General features: G+C 40.3%; 1 protein-coding gene across 1 annotated transcript in view; it reads left to right on the forward strand.

Moving 5' to 3' along the window:
• SLIT3 (slit guidance ligand 3) overlaps positions 1-17,269 on the forward strand; it is a 627,553-nt gene that overhangs the window by 376,274 nt on the left and 234,010 nt on the right. Inside the window, exon 5 of the mRNA XM_083181792.1 lies at positions 14,413-14,484. Within this exon, the coding sequence (XP_083037918.1) occupies positions 14,413-14,484 (72 nt within the window). The remainder of the gene's footprint in view (positions 1-14,412; positions 14,485-17,269) is intronic.

The following is a 17,269-nucleotide window of genomic DNA, read 5'->3' on the forward strand; positions in this document are numbered from 1 at the left end:
TGGGTGAAGTGTATTAGATCCACAATCATCATGTCGATATGATTAATGTAGACACTGGTAAAAATGTCGATAAGTGGGAATGTCAAGTAACAAACCCTGGTTGTTTAGCAATGATTTACCTGCTCCTTGCAGCATTGGCTTCTTCTGGGTCCCAAAGGTAACATGTGGAGTGGTTAATGCAAAGACCTCTGATGGAGAGGTGGTTTTATTCAGTAGTCTTAATCTATTACTAACACTAAAATCTACCCCTCTTCTTAACCCTACTACCAGTGCCACCATCAGGGGGGTGCTGTGGGTACAAGTTCACGGGCCTTGCCCATCTGAAGAGAGTAGAGGGCCCGGGCCTAGCCTGCTAATTCACTGGCCGCTGATGCCACCAACCTGAGCCGCTGCTCATGTCACCTGTGGCCGCTCACACACACACACGGCACCTTCACTTCATAGCGCTAGGCCCTGCCGCCTGCTGCTCACACACAGCAGTAGGACATAGTAGAGAGCGGATACAGACGCTACAGTTGGTCCTGCATCTCTATCGTCTGACAGGGGAGGGAGCACAGAGTGTACAGTGCTATCCTAAGTGTAGATTCCGGGGGCACTGGCGTGCAGTGTGCACCCTTGGGCAAGTAACTTCCCCTGGCAAGGATCATGTATTCCCCCATGGCAACAAGCATGTATTCCCCCATGTAAATCAGCATCTAACTCCCCCTGGCAACTAGCATTTAATCCCCATCCCATGGCAAAGACCATGAAACCACTATCAATGAGAATAAAACCCATGGCAAGGGGCATGTAACGCTCCTAGCAAATTGCATTTACCCCCCCCCCCCCCCCCCCATGCTGATTAGCATGAAACCCCTTGCAAGGAGCATGTAACCCCTTGCCTCGAGCAAGAAACCCCAACAAGTTGTAACTCCTGGCAACGAGCATGTAGGTAAGTGGCAGTTATGTGGCATAAGGTGAAACAGGCATAAGGTGTGTGGCATAATGTGTAAAAGGCATTACGGTGTGTTATCATGTGCAAATAAGGGGTACATCATGATTCATGGTACGGCGTGAAATGACAATTCTGCAATGTCAGCAGAATACCTGTTGCTTAATATGGTTTTGACCTTATGGCTTCCTCTCAAACAGGGGTAGATATGGAACCATGTGTGCATGAGTATCAAATGCCATTTGAACATGATTATGAAAGTGTATTTGACAGAAAATGTAATACTACAATCAATTATGAGGAGGTGTCACCTATATATGTGTGTGTGTGTATATATATATATATATATATATACCATCTCCAACATCCTGCACCCACGGTCTTTCTCAGGAAAAATTCATACCACACAGGCTCTTTAAATCAACAAGCTTTCGGACTTTATTGTCCTTCGTCAGGTCAGCAAAACAGAATATTCTGTTTTGCTGACCTGACGAAGGACAATAAAGTCCGAAAGCTTGTCGATTTAAAGAGCCTGTGTGGTATGAATTTTTCCTGAGAAAGACCGTGGGTGCAGGATGTTGGAGATGGTATACTAAGTTTGTCTTACTAGCACCGCGGCAGCAGCATGTGAAGGAGGGTGCCGGTCTACTGGATTGCTGTATGTATATATATATATATATATATATATGTGTGTGTGTGGGGTCTAAGCAAACTGCATAATGCAGATGGCTATACATAAAAATACTGATAACTGATCTCTTTGGTAACCACGGAGTCTGTTCTTGTAGTCATGGATGATGATAACCCACAGTGGAAAAATACAGCGTAGACCAGAGCAAAGCATGCAGCAAGTGAGACCATAAATCTAGCATGTAGCACTAAACACCATTTATTATTATTGATGTCTTGTCCACCCACTCCATTACATAATTACATGAGACCTATGCTTCTGCTTCAGCATTCATTAGATTTAGTGTTTTTGTGTCTTGTATCAGATGGGCATCTGTTTACTATGCCTCCATTTAAGGAATTTAGCAAATTAGCCCTTAATGGTGCACTGTAGTGTACTGCTAGCCTACAATGTTGAACAATGAAAGAAGCTGAAAGGTTTGGAACCATGTTACCAAATGCTTTCTAGACATATAACAGTCACAGCTATTTTACAGCATGTGCTGGAAGTCAAGAGTTGATATTGCTCTGTCAAAATACTAGCAGATTCAATGTAAATGAGTAGAGATGATAACATGCCAGTTATTTGTCACTGTACAGAGAATACTTGTCATTCACAGCAGTCCATGCCCCTAATAAGGTTTACAGCCATAATATTAAACAACCAATTAATCTACCTGTATGTTTTAGGTGTGTACTGAAACTTGAGCACCTGAAAGAATCCAGGGCAAAGACAGTGAGAACATACAAACAACACACAAAAATGACTTACATACAGGAATTCAACCCATCGAATTGTAACCACTGGGCCACAGTTCTGTCCCACAGTTGGGTAAAACTGTTTATCAAACAGCTGTGTTGAAGTCGAACCTGTATTGGTGGAAAATCCATCCAAAAATTGACTCATTTAATAGGCTACCTGAAGAATACCCCCCTGTGTATTGAATGATAAAGAATTTAGACTCTTATGAATCAGAAATATGCTCTTTATGTTAGCACTATTTAAATAACATATAACAATTATGTGCTGGAACCTAAGCAAACCAGAGAGTTTTCTTTTTAATATCAAAACCCAAATATTAAGTATCACTCCAGTCTGCCACGGAGGGACTTCTGCAGATATGGAGGTCCATCTATTTCCAACAGCAGCAGCATCCTCCATAGGTTTCTAGAAGCTGAGGCCATCTTGATATACTGTAGCATTAGTCCATTGTAGCTTATGGGCCACACTCTGCAGAATTTTTTTTGGAGAGGGATCTTTAGGGATACCTCTTCTCTGATGCGCGCTGGCAAAATGCACTGGTCATTGTCAGTGCATGTGCAAAATAGAAAATACATGCAGATGCAATCACATTACTATGTACTGATTGTAAGGAAAGGCATCTGATGGCGCCCCGGGTCTCGTGACTCAGTAATTCTACATTTAGGTGTATAAGGATTCCTTACCTCCTTATTGCTGCAATAACTAATTCTTATCATTGGAACCTGACTACATTTGTTAATACATATGCCCCTGTGTACAGGTACAGCTCAGGCTTGGCTATTAAAGAAGACCTTTCACATGAATGCTTTGAAATGTAAACCAATGATAGATAAGTACTGCCATATATCAATACACTTAAGTCGTGCCCAGTGAGTTGGAATGAATATTTGTTCAATGCTTAAAAGTCTGCCTCTACTATGTTAAGGTGACAGATAAGATACTGTATGATCTTTTCGTTATTGAGGCAAGAATGCAAGACGTCATAGTCACGTACATAGGTAAAACCAGGCTAGCTCAGTATTTATTAGTTAGCATATCTCAGTACAGGCTTCTGAAAATGCATTTATTCCATTCGTACATGTAATGAAAGAGGGAATTTTCATCTTTGGAGGTGACATTTTACATGACGGTAGTGCAGAATTCATTGCAGGCCTTCTGCGTATTTTATTTATTCATTGACCTTGAGATTCTATTAGAGATAATGATGGACAATCTATAAAGCATTGTATGCAGCATATAATGCCGGAGATAGACGTGGTATTTTCTTGATGGAATGATGTATACAGAAGGATGAGTCACAAGTTTTATATCTATATTTAACCTCTTGCTTACCACTGGATATAATTCATGGGTCCTCAAACTGCGGCCCTCCATATGTTGTGAAACTACAAATCCCAGCATGCCTTGCCACAGTTTTAACACTCCCTTATAGCAAAACTGTGGCAAGGCATGCTGGGATTTGTAGTTTCACAACATCTGGAGGGCCGCAGTTTGAGGACCCATGGCCGATATATATACATGCAATCTGTTTTGCTGACTGGTATATATGTATATAAGCAGGAAATTAAAATAAGTTAATCTGAGTATCTGGATGATCTACACTGCCTAGTTTGAGAGTCAAAAGGATGTTTTGACAATGACACAGAAATGGTCCACAAATGTTTTTGGGGCATTCACAAGTTTTCCCAGCATTCTCTTGGTTGGAAAGAGTGACCTGTATCGTGCACAGCAGATGCAGAGCCAGCCACCATCCCAGTTCACACGTGTACTACAGTATAAGTGCAGGCTTGGGATTCCAGTTTCTCGGCCTTCTAGTCGTGCCATGCCGTGCCGTGACTCGGTAGTGCCAAGTGTCTTCTGTGCAACTTTTTCCTTTAAAATGTGTCTTATTCGCATCATATAAGATCCACAAGCAGACCTTTCTGATTAAAATGAAATAGCACATGCCTACATTCTATGTTTGAGTCGGTTTTATCTGCGTATGCAATGCTATGTTAAAGTGTTTTACTGGAAAGCACTGTAACATAGCAGTTCATATACAGATAAAACCGCAGGCATACACAATAGAGGCATGCCGCATATCATTTTATTCAGCAAGGTTGGCTTGTGCATCCTATATACATAACAATGCAAATAAGACACATTTTGTCAAAAAAGCCACCTGACGTTAAAATAGTTGAATGGGAACTGCCGCGCCTCTGGCGGTGTGGGGCGTATTGGGGCTATATGTATGTAGACACATCGGTATGTACTGTATACCAATAAGATTTACAGTGCAAACGTCTTATTATTGATTAAACAAACAAACAAATAAAAAAACGACATAATTTGCATGCTCAGTGCCAACCATTTGCTGGGCAGAACAATGAAATACAGTGGCTCCAGGTTATAGGCTGCTCAATGCATATGCTCTTTTTTTCCTGTAATCTGATCAGCAAACACGAACCGTACAGGAAGCAACGTCAGCTAGCAGCGCTTATGGGTCCCATGGAATAAAATTGCATTAACTTCATTCATTGCAGCTATATACTCTGTAACAATAGCCAGAGCTGCCACATTTATATTATTTCAAATGATGCATAAACCACAAATTGCATGAAAGGAACTTTTTGGCTCTAGGCAAAATGAGAGAAAATGCCACAAAGCTTATTATGTGGCCAAAACCATTACTCTGGTACAATCGAGTTAATTTTTGTTCCATGACTTCGGCATTCTACAATTTGGTTAATATATAGATTTGCTTTAGCATTTCAATTCTATAGTTTTTCTTCATAGTGAACTTCAACAGGATTTTGTTTTATTTAGCCTTAATTGTCGTTCCACAATGTCTAGAAATGTACCGTTAAAGTAAGCAGCAGCAGCCTGATTTATTGTATGTACTCTGGAAATTAATTTTGAAAGACTGTCTAGGTGATAAAGTGAGAGCGGTGAATTAAGCTACTGTCACAATAACAAAGGAAAATACAATAACGTTCCGTAAGACGCCATTGTAGCAAGATGCCAATGTGCGCGGCGTAATATTAAAATATTCTATCACACAGACTTCCAGTAATATTACAATGTAAAATTTATGACCAAGGTTCTCGTAAGCTTTAATTAGCATTTTATTATTAAATATGATAAACATCTCCTTCAGATTAATATCAGAAACTAAAATGGTTAATGTCAAAGCATGAATTACATAAAGTTATTGATGCAGTTTTACCACCGAGAACACTTCTCATCTTAGTGAAATGATATTGCTTTAGACGAATAGTATCACTTAGTCATTAACATAATGTTCTAATCACAGAAGGCACTGGCACCAAGTAATTCTATGGTATTACTCAGGGCTGGGCAACACCGGCCCTCCAGATGTTGATGAACTACACATCCCAGCATGCCTTTGCATCAGTTTCAGCATGGCCACATAGCAAAACTAATGCAAAGCATCCTGGGATGTGTAGTTCATTAACATCTGGAGGGCCGGTGTTGCACAGCCCTAGTATTACTGATCACTAATGTTCTCAGGGTATTATTACTATTTAAAGGCTACAACCATCCTCTTAGTCCACTAACACCTACAGGTCTTCCAGCCAATGTTAGACTGGCTCACAGGGTAATAGTAGAAATCGCCTCCCACCCTTTCAGGTATGTTACCAGACCATGAATTTTATATTATATATATATATATATATATATATATATATATATATACAAGGCCTATATATTTTGTGTATTTTATTTTCGTGGTCCTTAACTTGGCTCCTGCCAAGATAAGGACCACGAACTGGGGTCTTGCCACATCCCATAATCATATGAGCCTCTACCACTACATACCTCGGTCTGGGGTGGTGTCCAATTTGGTACAAGTGGGCCCTACACACAGAGCGATATTCAGCCATTAACTGAGCGATTTTACATTATGTCACTAATCCGCTAAGAAAATTGCTGTGTGTGTGTGTAGACCACACAGTGATTTATAAGAGAAGAAAGACTGTTATGTGCGTGACGCACTGTTAAGAAAAATTAATAAAATGTAACCTTTAATTGTTTATTTTAAGAATTGCGACATATAAAAACAATTGCCAAAGAGGCAAAGAGAAAGAAACAAAGTGTTTTTAAAAGAGGGGATATAGATCCTCTAAAATTGAACCCCAATGTCTTATTCCCAGTATAATTGCTAGATTAGGTGTGTGTTGCTGTAAATCTTACAGTGTGTACCCACTCATAAAATGAACAGATCTGTTACAATTTTCACTTAAATAAGTTACTTTTATTTAATATTAGTTTATAACACAGATTACTCCCAAGAACTGTGCAGATAAATTAAGACAGCGAAGTATCCTTCTTAGATGGACAAAACCATGTGCACTGCGGGTGGGGCAGATGTAACTTGTGCAGAGAGAATTAGATTTGGGTGGGGTTTTTCTTCAAAGTGAGATCTATATTGAAGTGTAAAATCATGAAGTATGTATTTTCCCTGCACAGAAACAAAATAACTCACCCAAATCTAATTCTCTCTGCACATGTTACATCTGCCCCCCTGCAGTGCACATGGTTTTGTCCATCTAAGAAGGATTTTGTCAGAAAGAATGGACTAGAATAACCTTCTATGTCTGTTAGGTCCTTTTAAACATCAGAGAATGGGATGCCGCCTAGTATCTGCAAAGATATTGCGCAGTGTGTAGCACAGTCTTAAATAATCAGAGACTACGGGGCTGGCTGGTTGTACACATGCCGTGTTTCACATCTAAAGTGTACCCGTTAGATCTGATATTGGGAACACAAATCGGCTGTTAGTGTTCTCCGCCGTTTGTTTGGTTCCTCTCCGCAGGGAAAGTGGCTTGTACGTATGCCACTGTTCCCGGCTGTGCTGGTAGCGCGTCGGTGTCTGCGGGGAGATCACAGTCAATGGTGGGGCTGTGATTCTCCAAATCGCAGACCCGCGTCGCGCTCCGTAACTGACACTGCGTCTAACAGAGGGACGCACCGGCCGGGTGCTGTATTTACACTGGCGTGCTGTAATCACATCTGAGTCTTGGGAGACCATGGTCAGGTTGTGAGCCATACAGAAATATGTAGGAATGTGTACTCAGTGGGAGTAGTAAAACTATCATCAACAGTTCCCCACCTCAATATGACCCCTGATTTTGGATTTTTATGTGCAGCCCTATGTGGATAGTTGAATTGAATCTATAGAATCATACCATTTTCATAATATGAGTTTATGTGACAAACCTTTAGAAAGAGACATAAACAGCATGAGATAACCTGATTAGGGTGATTTACAACTGATATTAAGGAAATTATAGCATCAGACATGCTGTGACTAACCAACTGTAAGCCAAATTGGTAATGGGGGTTATTTCCACAGTTAGAATAGTACAGTGAATGCATGATGCATGATTTGTACAGTATTTTGAGTAACTGGCTAAGGCTCTTTCTGCCTGTAATGATATGCATTTATCGGAAGACATATGCAATTAGGTATATTGAAAAAAAAATCTATATATAATTCCAAATGGCTTGCACTGAAGTCGTAATGTTATTGGTGCTGGGGTAGCAAACCCTAGTAGCACAAGACTGGTGAGCGCACCCTTCCTTGCTTATTGTAAGGCAGAAAAGGTTATTTAATCAGGAGGCATGGTTGTAAACAGCTTCCAGCCATGCTGTCTGATTAGAAGGACTTTTTCTGCTTTGCACTATAATATATATATATATATATATATATATGTGTAGAAACATAATGACAGAGGAGCGCTCCATAGTGCAAAACTGATATATTTTAATAAGCATAAAATAGAATGCTCCGGTGCAGTCAAAGTGGACTCGTACCAGAAATAAAACAGGTGTGGGCTGGGTACCACAAGGCGTAATATAACCAAACCAAGCAATTCTCCTACCACCTCCGGGGCGCTGCGGACACCATCGGTATCCAGTCGGACTCACACAAAGTGGGACACGGCGTTCCGAGAGTCCTTGTAGGAACAGATGAGGCAGGGGAGACCCGGCGTAGAACAGGCTGTCGTCACCAAGCCTCCGGTACCTGTATGTGTGTGAGCGCCTCTCAGACAGCGCCGGGGCTTGCCAGAATGCCCCTACTGGCGAGATGGCACTCCATCTGACTGGGACGCGCATCCTAGTTACCATTGGGGGCTGGGACGTGAACCCTACCCGTCTCTGAGGCGGTGGGGATCTGGGGGAGCTTTGGCGATCCGACCGCCAGACCCTGCAAGGTTAAAGGCGCTCCATCTGTATATATATATACATATATATATATATACATATATATATATATATATATACATAGTCTACCAATGAGATGACAAACCGTTCTCTGCTCAGTATACGCTGATTATGACCACTATACGGAAGTACTCACTCATTGTATCAAATAGTTAAACATATCAATATACAGCACCAGCTACCAGTTTTTCATCCCCCCTTCCACTCATTGCTTTGAATATCAGCCAAAAAACCTATTATAGCTAGAAAGGGCATCCTCTGGCATAAATCTAATTAAACTATGCAATTTAATTAAGGTATTGACATCCTTAATTGATACCTAAAAGACGAGGCCAGTTTCATAACTGTTGTCTACATGCTTTCTGCTGAAGGGATAAAATAGATGTCTGTATAAAAATGTTATGGATTCAGCGAAGGCTTGTCATCCCCAAGGAACACTTCCTCCCATTTACCTTGATTTAGAGCCAACTTCTGTTCTAAGTGCAGCTCCATTAAATGGATCTGATGTATGCCTCACTCAAAGTTGCGTCAGCTTCTCTTATGATCAATAGTGGAATATTTATATTAATAAAGCACTAAGCTAATTAAATGAAAATGTCTTCTGGGTAAACTTAAGACACTTGGCGGCCAGTAAGGAATAAATCTAACTATGTTGTATTAAAAATCCAGTCAACAGTGAAAGGCCACAAAGCAGTGTTCTATATACAGTATAAGATGACCACGGCTATGGAGGATAACGCTGGCAGAGCAGTACTTTGGGTATGACCTTTTATGGGCATACCATTGTTTGTTTGTTTTGTGGTATTCTTCTCCTTTCTATTTAAAGGGCTGGTAATTGTTAAACAGGAGTATACAGCTGGTGGATGTGGCTATAACCTCCCTAGCAGTTAGTGGTACTACTGTAGTTGCTAGTAGATGTGGTTTAGATTATTGTGAATATGACATTATGGTACTATAGTTTATAGTCCATGTATTAATACACTTTAGGACATGTATTGCCTTATTATTTAGAAATGTAAGAATGCACTTTATAATTTTTACACTTGTATTATTATTTAGATTTGAAATTTAAAAAATAATGTAAAATGCATATCTTGATAATTAATAATTGTGTGTGTCCTGAAACTATATACAAGTATTGGTGTAGAAAAGTTGACGTTGGCTATAAACACCTTCAGATGACTATACAGTGCTTTAAAATGAAAATACATTGGTTGCTTTGGGAAACCACACCCTTTTTTTACTCCAAGTAATTGCCTATTAAAGAATTTACATACATTTTACCCATTATCTATTCTTCTGTTTTAAATCATCCATAAAACAACATAAACCCATTTAACCGAACATATATTGGCCAACAGCAAATTTTCCGAAAAAAAAAAAGCTTAAAGAAAAAGATAATTTCAAAGTCGTGCCTTAGATTTTGAAGTACAATGTAACATTGATAGACACATGGATTTCTCATGTTGCCTTATTTATTAATAAACCAGGTCAAAGTAAAATCTGAAGAATATCTGAAACATGAGAATACATCTATCAAACATTATACCCTTGCGTTCCCCTTGTATAAACTCATCTCTTTCAATTCATCAAAACAAATGAGATCACTCATGTTTGCAGTAGGTGTAGCTTGGAATTAGACTGTCTAGTCTGGAACATATGACATGTCTGTAAGATGTTATCAGTAAGTGCTTTCTTTAAAATGTGCATCAGAGTCTGCAGCAAAATACATTTTTAGTGATTTGATTTCTACTGGGGGGGTTTTTGTTGTGTTTTTTTTTTTTTTTTTTTACTTAGAACTAATAACACTTATTACTGTGCACCATGTTCTACCTCCCATATAGAGTGTCACACACAAAAGTGTCCATTTAGTACCCGTCTTATAAAGAGTTTTTTTTCCCTTATATTTCTCATTGTATGTTCAATAGTGTTAATTCACAGTTTAACCATGAAATCTCCTGTTGCCTAATGGAGCAGGGCTAATTGTATTAGACCTGCTGTCTTATTGTTGATGGATCTCGTCCATGTGATTTAGTTTACAGGCAAGTTTCAGGATAATGTTAGAATTATTCTGTGACCCGTCACTCTTCATTACAATTCTCAACACGCTTTCCATTTCTCCCAAGTGCAAGGCAGCCTTATTTCCCTTCCTAAGTAGGCTGGCTGCCCATTCTTAATACATGACTCACATAAATGTCCCCAATCTCCTCCATATTTGAAATCAATGTTATTCATTTTGCTTCCTGCAAATTATATTTCCTAAAACTTTTGAGACCTAAGGTTAATATTCCTTACTATATATTGCTGCGAAGATTAGCAATTCATCTACGCGTGTTCACTCTCTAATGAACATCTACGGTGACCAATTGGATTGTATGTTTTTTTAGAGCACATTGTGCGTGATGTAATAAAAGTGGTGTGGAGAAGTACTAAAAAAAAATAAGGAACAGATACATTTGATAAGGCATTTGTTTCTTTCATTATTTGGGGAGAAATGTATCAATCCATTGAGAGAGATAAAGTGAAGAAGCTTCCCATTGCAACTAACCATCTCCTGTCCTTAATCTAACACAGTTAATAAAACAACTTCTCTACTTTCTATCTACATAAGGTTTGATCACCCTCCCCGATGTCTGAAGTGCACTTTCTGTTACATTTATATTCTCCATACATATATATATATATATATATATATATATATATATAAAGTATATGGTGTGTGTGTGTGTGTGTATATATATATATATATATATCAGGGTTGCCGACTTTAAGATTCTCCTCTCCGGGAGAAGCCCGGAGAGGAGAGTTTCAGCAGCCGCTCAGGGGGCGGGGCTTACGAGTGACATCGCTAAGCCCCGCCCCGTGCTGGTAAAGCATCTAATACACGTATCTCCATGGAGGGGGCGGGGCTAAAATGACGCGATTGTGCCGTTTTAGCTCCGCCCCCTCCTCTGAGACCCGAGGATTGCGGCATTTTAATGCCGCGATCCGGGGGTCGGCGGGGGTCCCCCCTGAATCCGGGAGGGTTGCCCACCCTTCCGGGGGGCCGGGAGGGGGTACCCGATTTTCGGGAGACTCCCGGAAATTCCGGGAGGGTCGGCAACCCTGATATATATATATATATTAACAAAAGACAGGAGCACTCCATTGTGCGTTTATCAAAAGTTAAAAGCTTTATTTCATCAAAGTTTCCAAGGCCAAACAAGTGTTGGGTCATGTGTCTATACAGTAGTGATTCACACAACCATAGTGCTACCAGCATGATTTCTGTGTATCCCACACAGATAGAAGGAGCGGTTACACTCTCACAGATGGATGACACTAGGGCATGCCCCTACGCGTTTCGTCCTCAAGACGTTCTCAAACATATCTTAATGCTTGGACACAGGTGACTTAATTAGTATCTCTGTCAATTTGATTTGACTATCTGAGCTAAGCGATATATATATATATACTTAAAATTTGGACTGTTCGGGTGCCTTAAGGACTGCATTTGGGAAACTGAGTAAGTGCATACATTCTGAAATGTAAACACATGTATTTTATTTCTAAATGAAATAATTCTTCTTACAAAAAAAAAAAGAAAAGTGCACTTTATCATGGGAGTCATTGATTTATTATGAATTACAATGAGCGTTCCAGCACACAAAGCACAGGAGGTAAAAGAAACAAAGCCATTTTAATTATGACAAGAATTCAGTGATATCAAAAAAAGTGCATATCCCTGAACTTTTGTCTTTGTTGCATCAGTAATAGCATTAAAGCTGTCATTTGGTCAGGTTACTAGAGGTATTTATGAAATCAATATACAGTCTTGGAGATTTATGGGCAAAGTCTTTTGAGCCAGAGGACATTGTCTCAGAAGAAAGTAATATTAATAACATTTACAAGCAATGTGTCATCTGAAATAGATGGGTTTGGTCTTCTGTTTTCAATGACATAATACCACTGAGTGAGACACATTTTTTTTTTTAAATCACTTTAGTAAATTCCACATGACATTTTATAAACATTTTGTGGATTAAAGCACCCATTGTGAAAGCACATTGACAAGCAGGATTGTATGGAGAACCAGACATTCTGTTTGTTGTGAATAACGGAAAAATATTTGAATTGTGATTCCTCTACTGTGCTGGATCCCAGCTCCTTATTACCCCACCCACTTTCTATTAGCCCCCTCCAAATTATATGGAAGTTACATTTAATGAGAAAGAGCTAATTTATTTGTAGGTTAAAGGTTCCCAAAAATATTGTGTAATTTAATTTATATTTGTAGTTAGTTTCTAGAATTGTTTTTAATTCGTTTTATTTTTATCTGTCTTTTTTTATTCTCTCAACGGTCACTGCAAAGTGGCAACTTAGGTATGATTAGCAACCGCACCTTCTGTTATGTCACCAGCAGCACTACATGACATAGTAATCGGTATCGCTGGATTCATAAGACCACAGGGCATGAAGTGTCTTGCCCTATTAGACCTGGAGTGTATTCTCCGATTAGAGGACTCTTTTTTTTTCAGCTCATGTACAGTATAGGGCAGAGATACTTCTCTACTACCACCCTTCTTGGCATCAAAGAACCAATTAATTTCACGTTATAGGCAATGTCTGCGATAGGCATTGATGTGTCTGTGCTCACAGAACCTGTGCATGCAGTGGATTGTTGGTGCTACTGCAGGGGACCTGTCTCTTCTACTTTTTCCACTATAGCATTACTGGACTTTAATGGTAACACAATATAGGGGGTTTGCAGTGCAGAAGGAACATGAAGTGTCCACATAATGTAGATCAAATATTATTTTTAAAAAGTATAAGAAAGGAAAGGAATATACTCCTTTAGATCCATGTGTCCTAAACTTAAATGCATGTATGGCTGCTCATCACTAAAGCAGTGAAAGACAATCAAGGAACAGGCTCCAGTCATGTAGGAAGCATTTGATCGATGTTGATGCGTTATTTTCTTCTAGACAGAATTCCTCAAACACTGAATTTGTTAATGTGTTGCTTGATAGGGTAGATAGGCTGAGGAGGATACTAAATGTATGTCTATGATTCCTCAATAAAATATTTATTGAAATTCTGCTATACTGATTGGGGATTATCTCATATCCACATGCTACACCTCCAGTCTTGGCTACCTGGTGGCTGCCAGTTAGGTCTGGATTCCCTGGGGTTGTGCCAAAGATGTGCCATGATTCTTTCTTGGGCGCATACACACATAATCCCAATTTAAATCTACAAAATGTGTTTGGTATGTTTACTAGATGTACTCTTAATACAATAATTATGATCAGCAATTAATTATTGTGAATACATGAGGCTGTTTATGCATTACTTTGGGTTTCTGGTGCCAAATTTATATTTCTTATTATCCTTGTCACAGTCATATCTTCCTGTCCATAGCCTGATGCTTTGGATCCTCATAAAAACTGTCAAAACCTCTTTGTGCTGAACATTTTAAGTTATTGCTTTATTTAAACATATTTCATATAATACCAGTTAAATGACGGCTTAGTCCTTATCTGCTCCTACCTTCAATATCTGCCTTGACTGCTTCCTCTCTCTCCATATCCAGCAAGTTTGAAACAGATTGTTTTGCTTTAACTTCATGTTAAAGAGTAAGTTGGTCTCTCGAGTGACCTCTAGTGGTCACTGGTGGAACTTCACCTCAGAGGTGAGGAGTATTTAGCCATATATATATACTTTTGCATGCAATTGATTGTAAATATTAATATAATAGCATTTAAAAGTCAAAGTTATAATGCAACAATTAGAAATTAAAAGATATTTCAATTATTAATGTATCATATTGTTTTGCTTTCAGGGACTTGAGTGAAAATCAAATACAAGGTCTCCCCAGAAAAGCGTTCCGAGGAATAACTGATGTCAAGAATTTGTGAGTATTGATAAATTACATATATTCAGTTCTGCTTATTTACAACAGTATAAGTACAATTGCCTCTTCCAATTTTCATTAGGAAAGGTAATTTCTGCCAATGTGTTAGGTTCCTACAGTATATAAACAGGTGTCACTATAAAGGGTTAATCATGGAAACGAAGACCAGTTGGTAAAAATAACTGTCAACCTATTGATTGCAATGCGGGCCATTCCTCTGCCCATATTTCCTTGTTCTGGATCATCCGGAAATTGAAAACAACATCAGTGTTCTGTCGGGGTAATTCTGTATGTTACAATCCTTGATTTGCCAATTTCTTTGATTTGGGGAGATTATGATATTGCAACAATCACTGATGTATGGGCCCCTTTAGATTAGCTCTTTCATTCTGTTACTGTGGTTTATCTTCAGTTGTACCAAAATCAAGGCCTGGGAGATGCAATTAAATTTGTTGGGCTTCAGTAGTAAATATTGATTATGGAACTTTTCTTTGATCAATGGGTCTGATTGTAGTATAGCTAGTAGACATTTCAAGATGATTATAGTCAGTGGCAGTGACGTAATTGGCATTTTAGAAAAATAATTGGTGCCCCATATATGAAACCGGTACATCGACCCTCCTCATTCCTGCACATCATTCCTCCTCCCCCTCATTACCCCCCCCCCACACACAGCTGCTGTGAATAAAAATTATTTCACTTCATCATTGCACCTTCCCCTCCTCCTTCCAACTTCCATGACCCCTACATTGCCCTTACACTCCTGTGAAAGCTTCTGTGCTGCTAAATTACCTTCCTTGCTCAAGGCCATGGAGCAGCTTCCTGCTAGCAGTCACTGATTCCGCAGGAGACCGGAAATCCACAAGAGGGCAGACCGCATGGTTGTGCAGTTGCAATGCTGCCCAGGGGCATAGGGAGGGTGGAGCACGAGCTCCGGGCGGCAAGACATCAAAGGGCATCGAAACTGTGCAGCCCGCTCCCTCCCCCGCCGACTACCTGCTCTGCATGGCTGAGCTCAGCTGCCCTGTCCGCCACTATTAAGTCTCCTGCTGGAATGCTAGCCAATAGACGCTTGCGGTCCAGCAGACAATCAGAAGCAGCATTGATGGCTGCTGGACTGCAAGCGCCTATTGGCTAGCGGTCCAGCGGGAGACTTAATTGAAAAAAGCTGCGGACAGGGGCAGCTCAGCCGGGCAGAGCAGGTAGTGGGCGGGGAGCGGCTGGGAGGTCCCCCTTGACAACAAGCAATTTTAGTCTCCCTTGACAATGAGCAATTTTAGTCCCCCTTGGCAACGAGCAATTTTAGTCCCCCTTGGCAATGAGCAATTTTGGCCTCCCTTGGCAACAAGCAATTTTAGTCCCCCTTGGCAATGAGCTATTTCATCCCCCTTCGCAACAAGCTAGTTCAGTCCCCCTTGGCATTGAGCATGAAGCCCCTTGGAGTTCATAGCAATTTGCATGTAGGTAAGTGGCACTTATGTGTCAGATGTGTAATGGGCATTACAGTTTGTTGTATAATATGTAATGGGCATTATGGTTTGTTATATAGTATGTAATGGGCATTACGGTTTGTTATATAATATGTAATGAGCATCATCATACCCTCCAACATGACCCATTCCATTAGGTACAAAATGCTCTGTACCTGAACTTCCCTGCCAGTGGCAGTTACAGAGGTGGGGCTCCAGCACAGTCCAATATTCAAAGAGGGGGGGGAGGGGAAACTGTCGGTTCAGTCCACTAGTCCAGTACAAATCCAATAGAACCTGTTAAACTAAATTATGCTTACCAGCTCCAGTGTATATTGTGTCCTCTTCATTCCAAAGTAGGCATCCACGGGGTTAAAAAATAAAACCGCAAAAACCCAATATCAGTGGACTGAGGAGCTGCTTCTCCATAGATGGCATAAGCATTTAACATTTGCGCCTATGGCCGGTGCTCACCATAGACACATCTGTTAAAGTCTTAACAAAGGCTTCTATGGTCGGCACCAGCAATTCAGGCTGACCGCAAAGTCAATTAGGGTCACCTTTGTGGTTGACCCCATATGACTTTGCAGTATAATAAAATTATACTTTGTGCATTTATTTAGATATTGGTTCTGTTATGGACTACAAGTCTGAGCTGGTCCATTAATGCCACATATGCTGGGACCTGTGGTTGCATGCGGGGGAGGCTTTCTGGAAATTTTTGTTCTACCACAAAATCCAGTATTTATTTCTATTTTTTACACTTTTAATATCAGCCCAGCACCCACTATCCCGGGGTGTCGGGGACAGCACAGGGCTTCAGCCCTGGCTGGGAGTGGCCTGGGGGGGGGGCCTTCATGGTGGGGTCCCCACTTCTCCAAAGACCTGCCAGGGCTGACCAGCCAGGGATGTAATGCTTAGGCTTGGGGAAATTGTGTAAAAAGTTTCCCCCGGCTGTGGCATTGCACTGCTGACTTTTCAAGCCTTGTTCTGGTTATACAAATATGGGAGGGGGGAGCTTATTCTTCCCCCCCCCATATTTTTGTAACCAGGACTTGCCCAAGAGCACTGTTCTGGTTGCTGTAATACAGGGGGGCCCTAAGCATTTTGTTCCCTTTAATTCTGGAACCAGCACCCGCTCAGGGGCAATTTAGAATTTTTGGGGGGACCCCACGCTGTTTTGTAAATTTTCTATTTTTTTACACAGCGAAGCATCGTCTGTATTTGGCTACCGTACACTCAGCAGCCAAGTACAAATGAATTGACCATCTGGCAATATGAGTCCTGAAAACTTGTCTGCTTAGTAATTTTTTGAG

The sequence above is a fragment of the Crinia signifera genome, chromosome 4, assembly GCF_055691185.1.
Source record: "Crinia signifera chromosome 4, ASM5569118v1, whole genome shotgun sequence".
Lineage (NCBI taxonomy): Eukaryota > Metazoa > Chordata > Amphibia > Anura > Myobatrachidae > Crinia > Crinia signifera.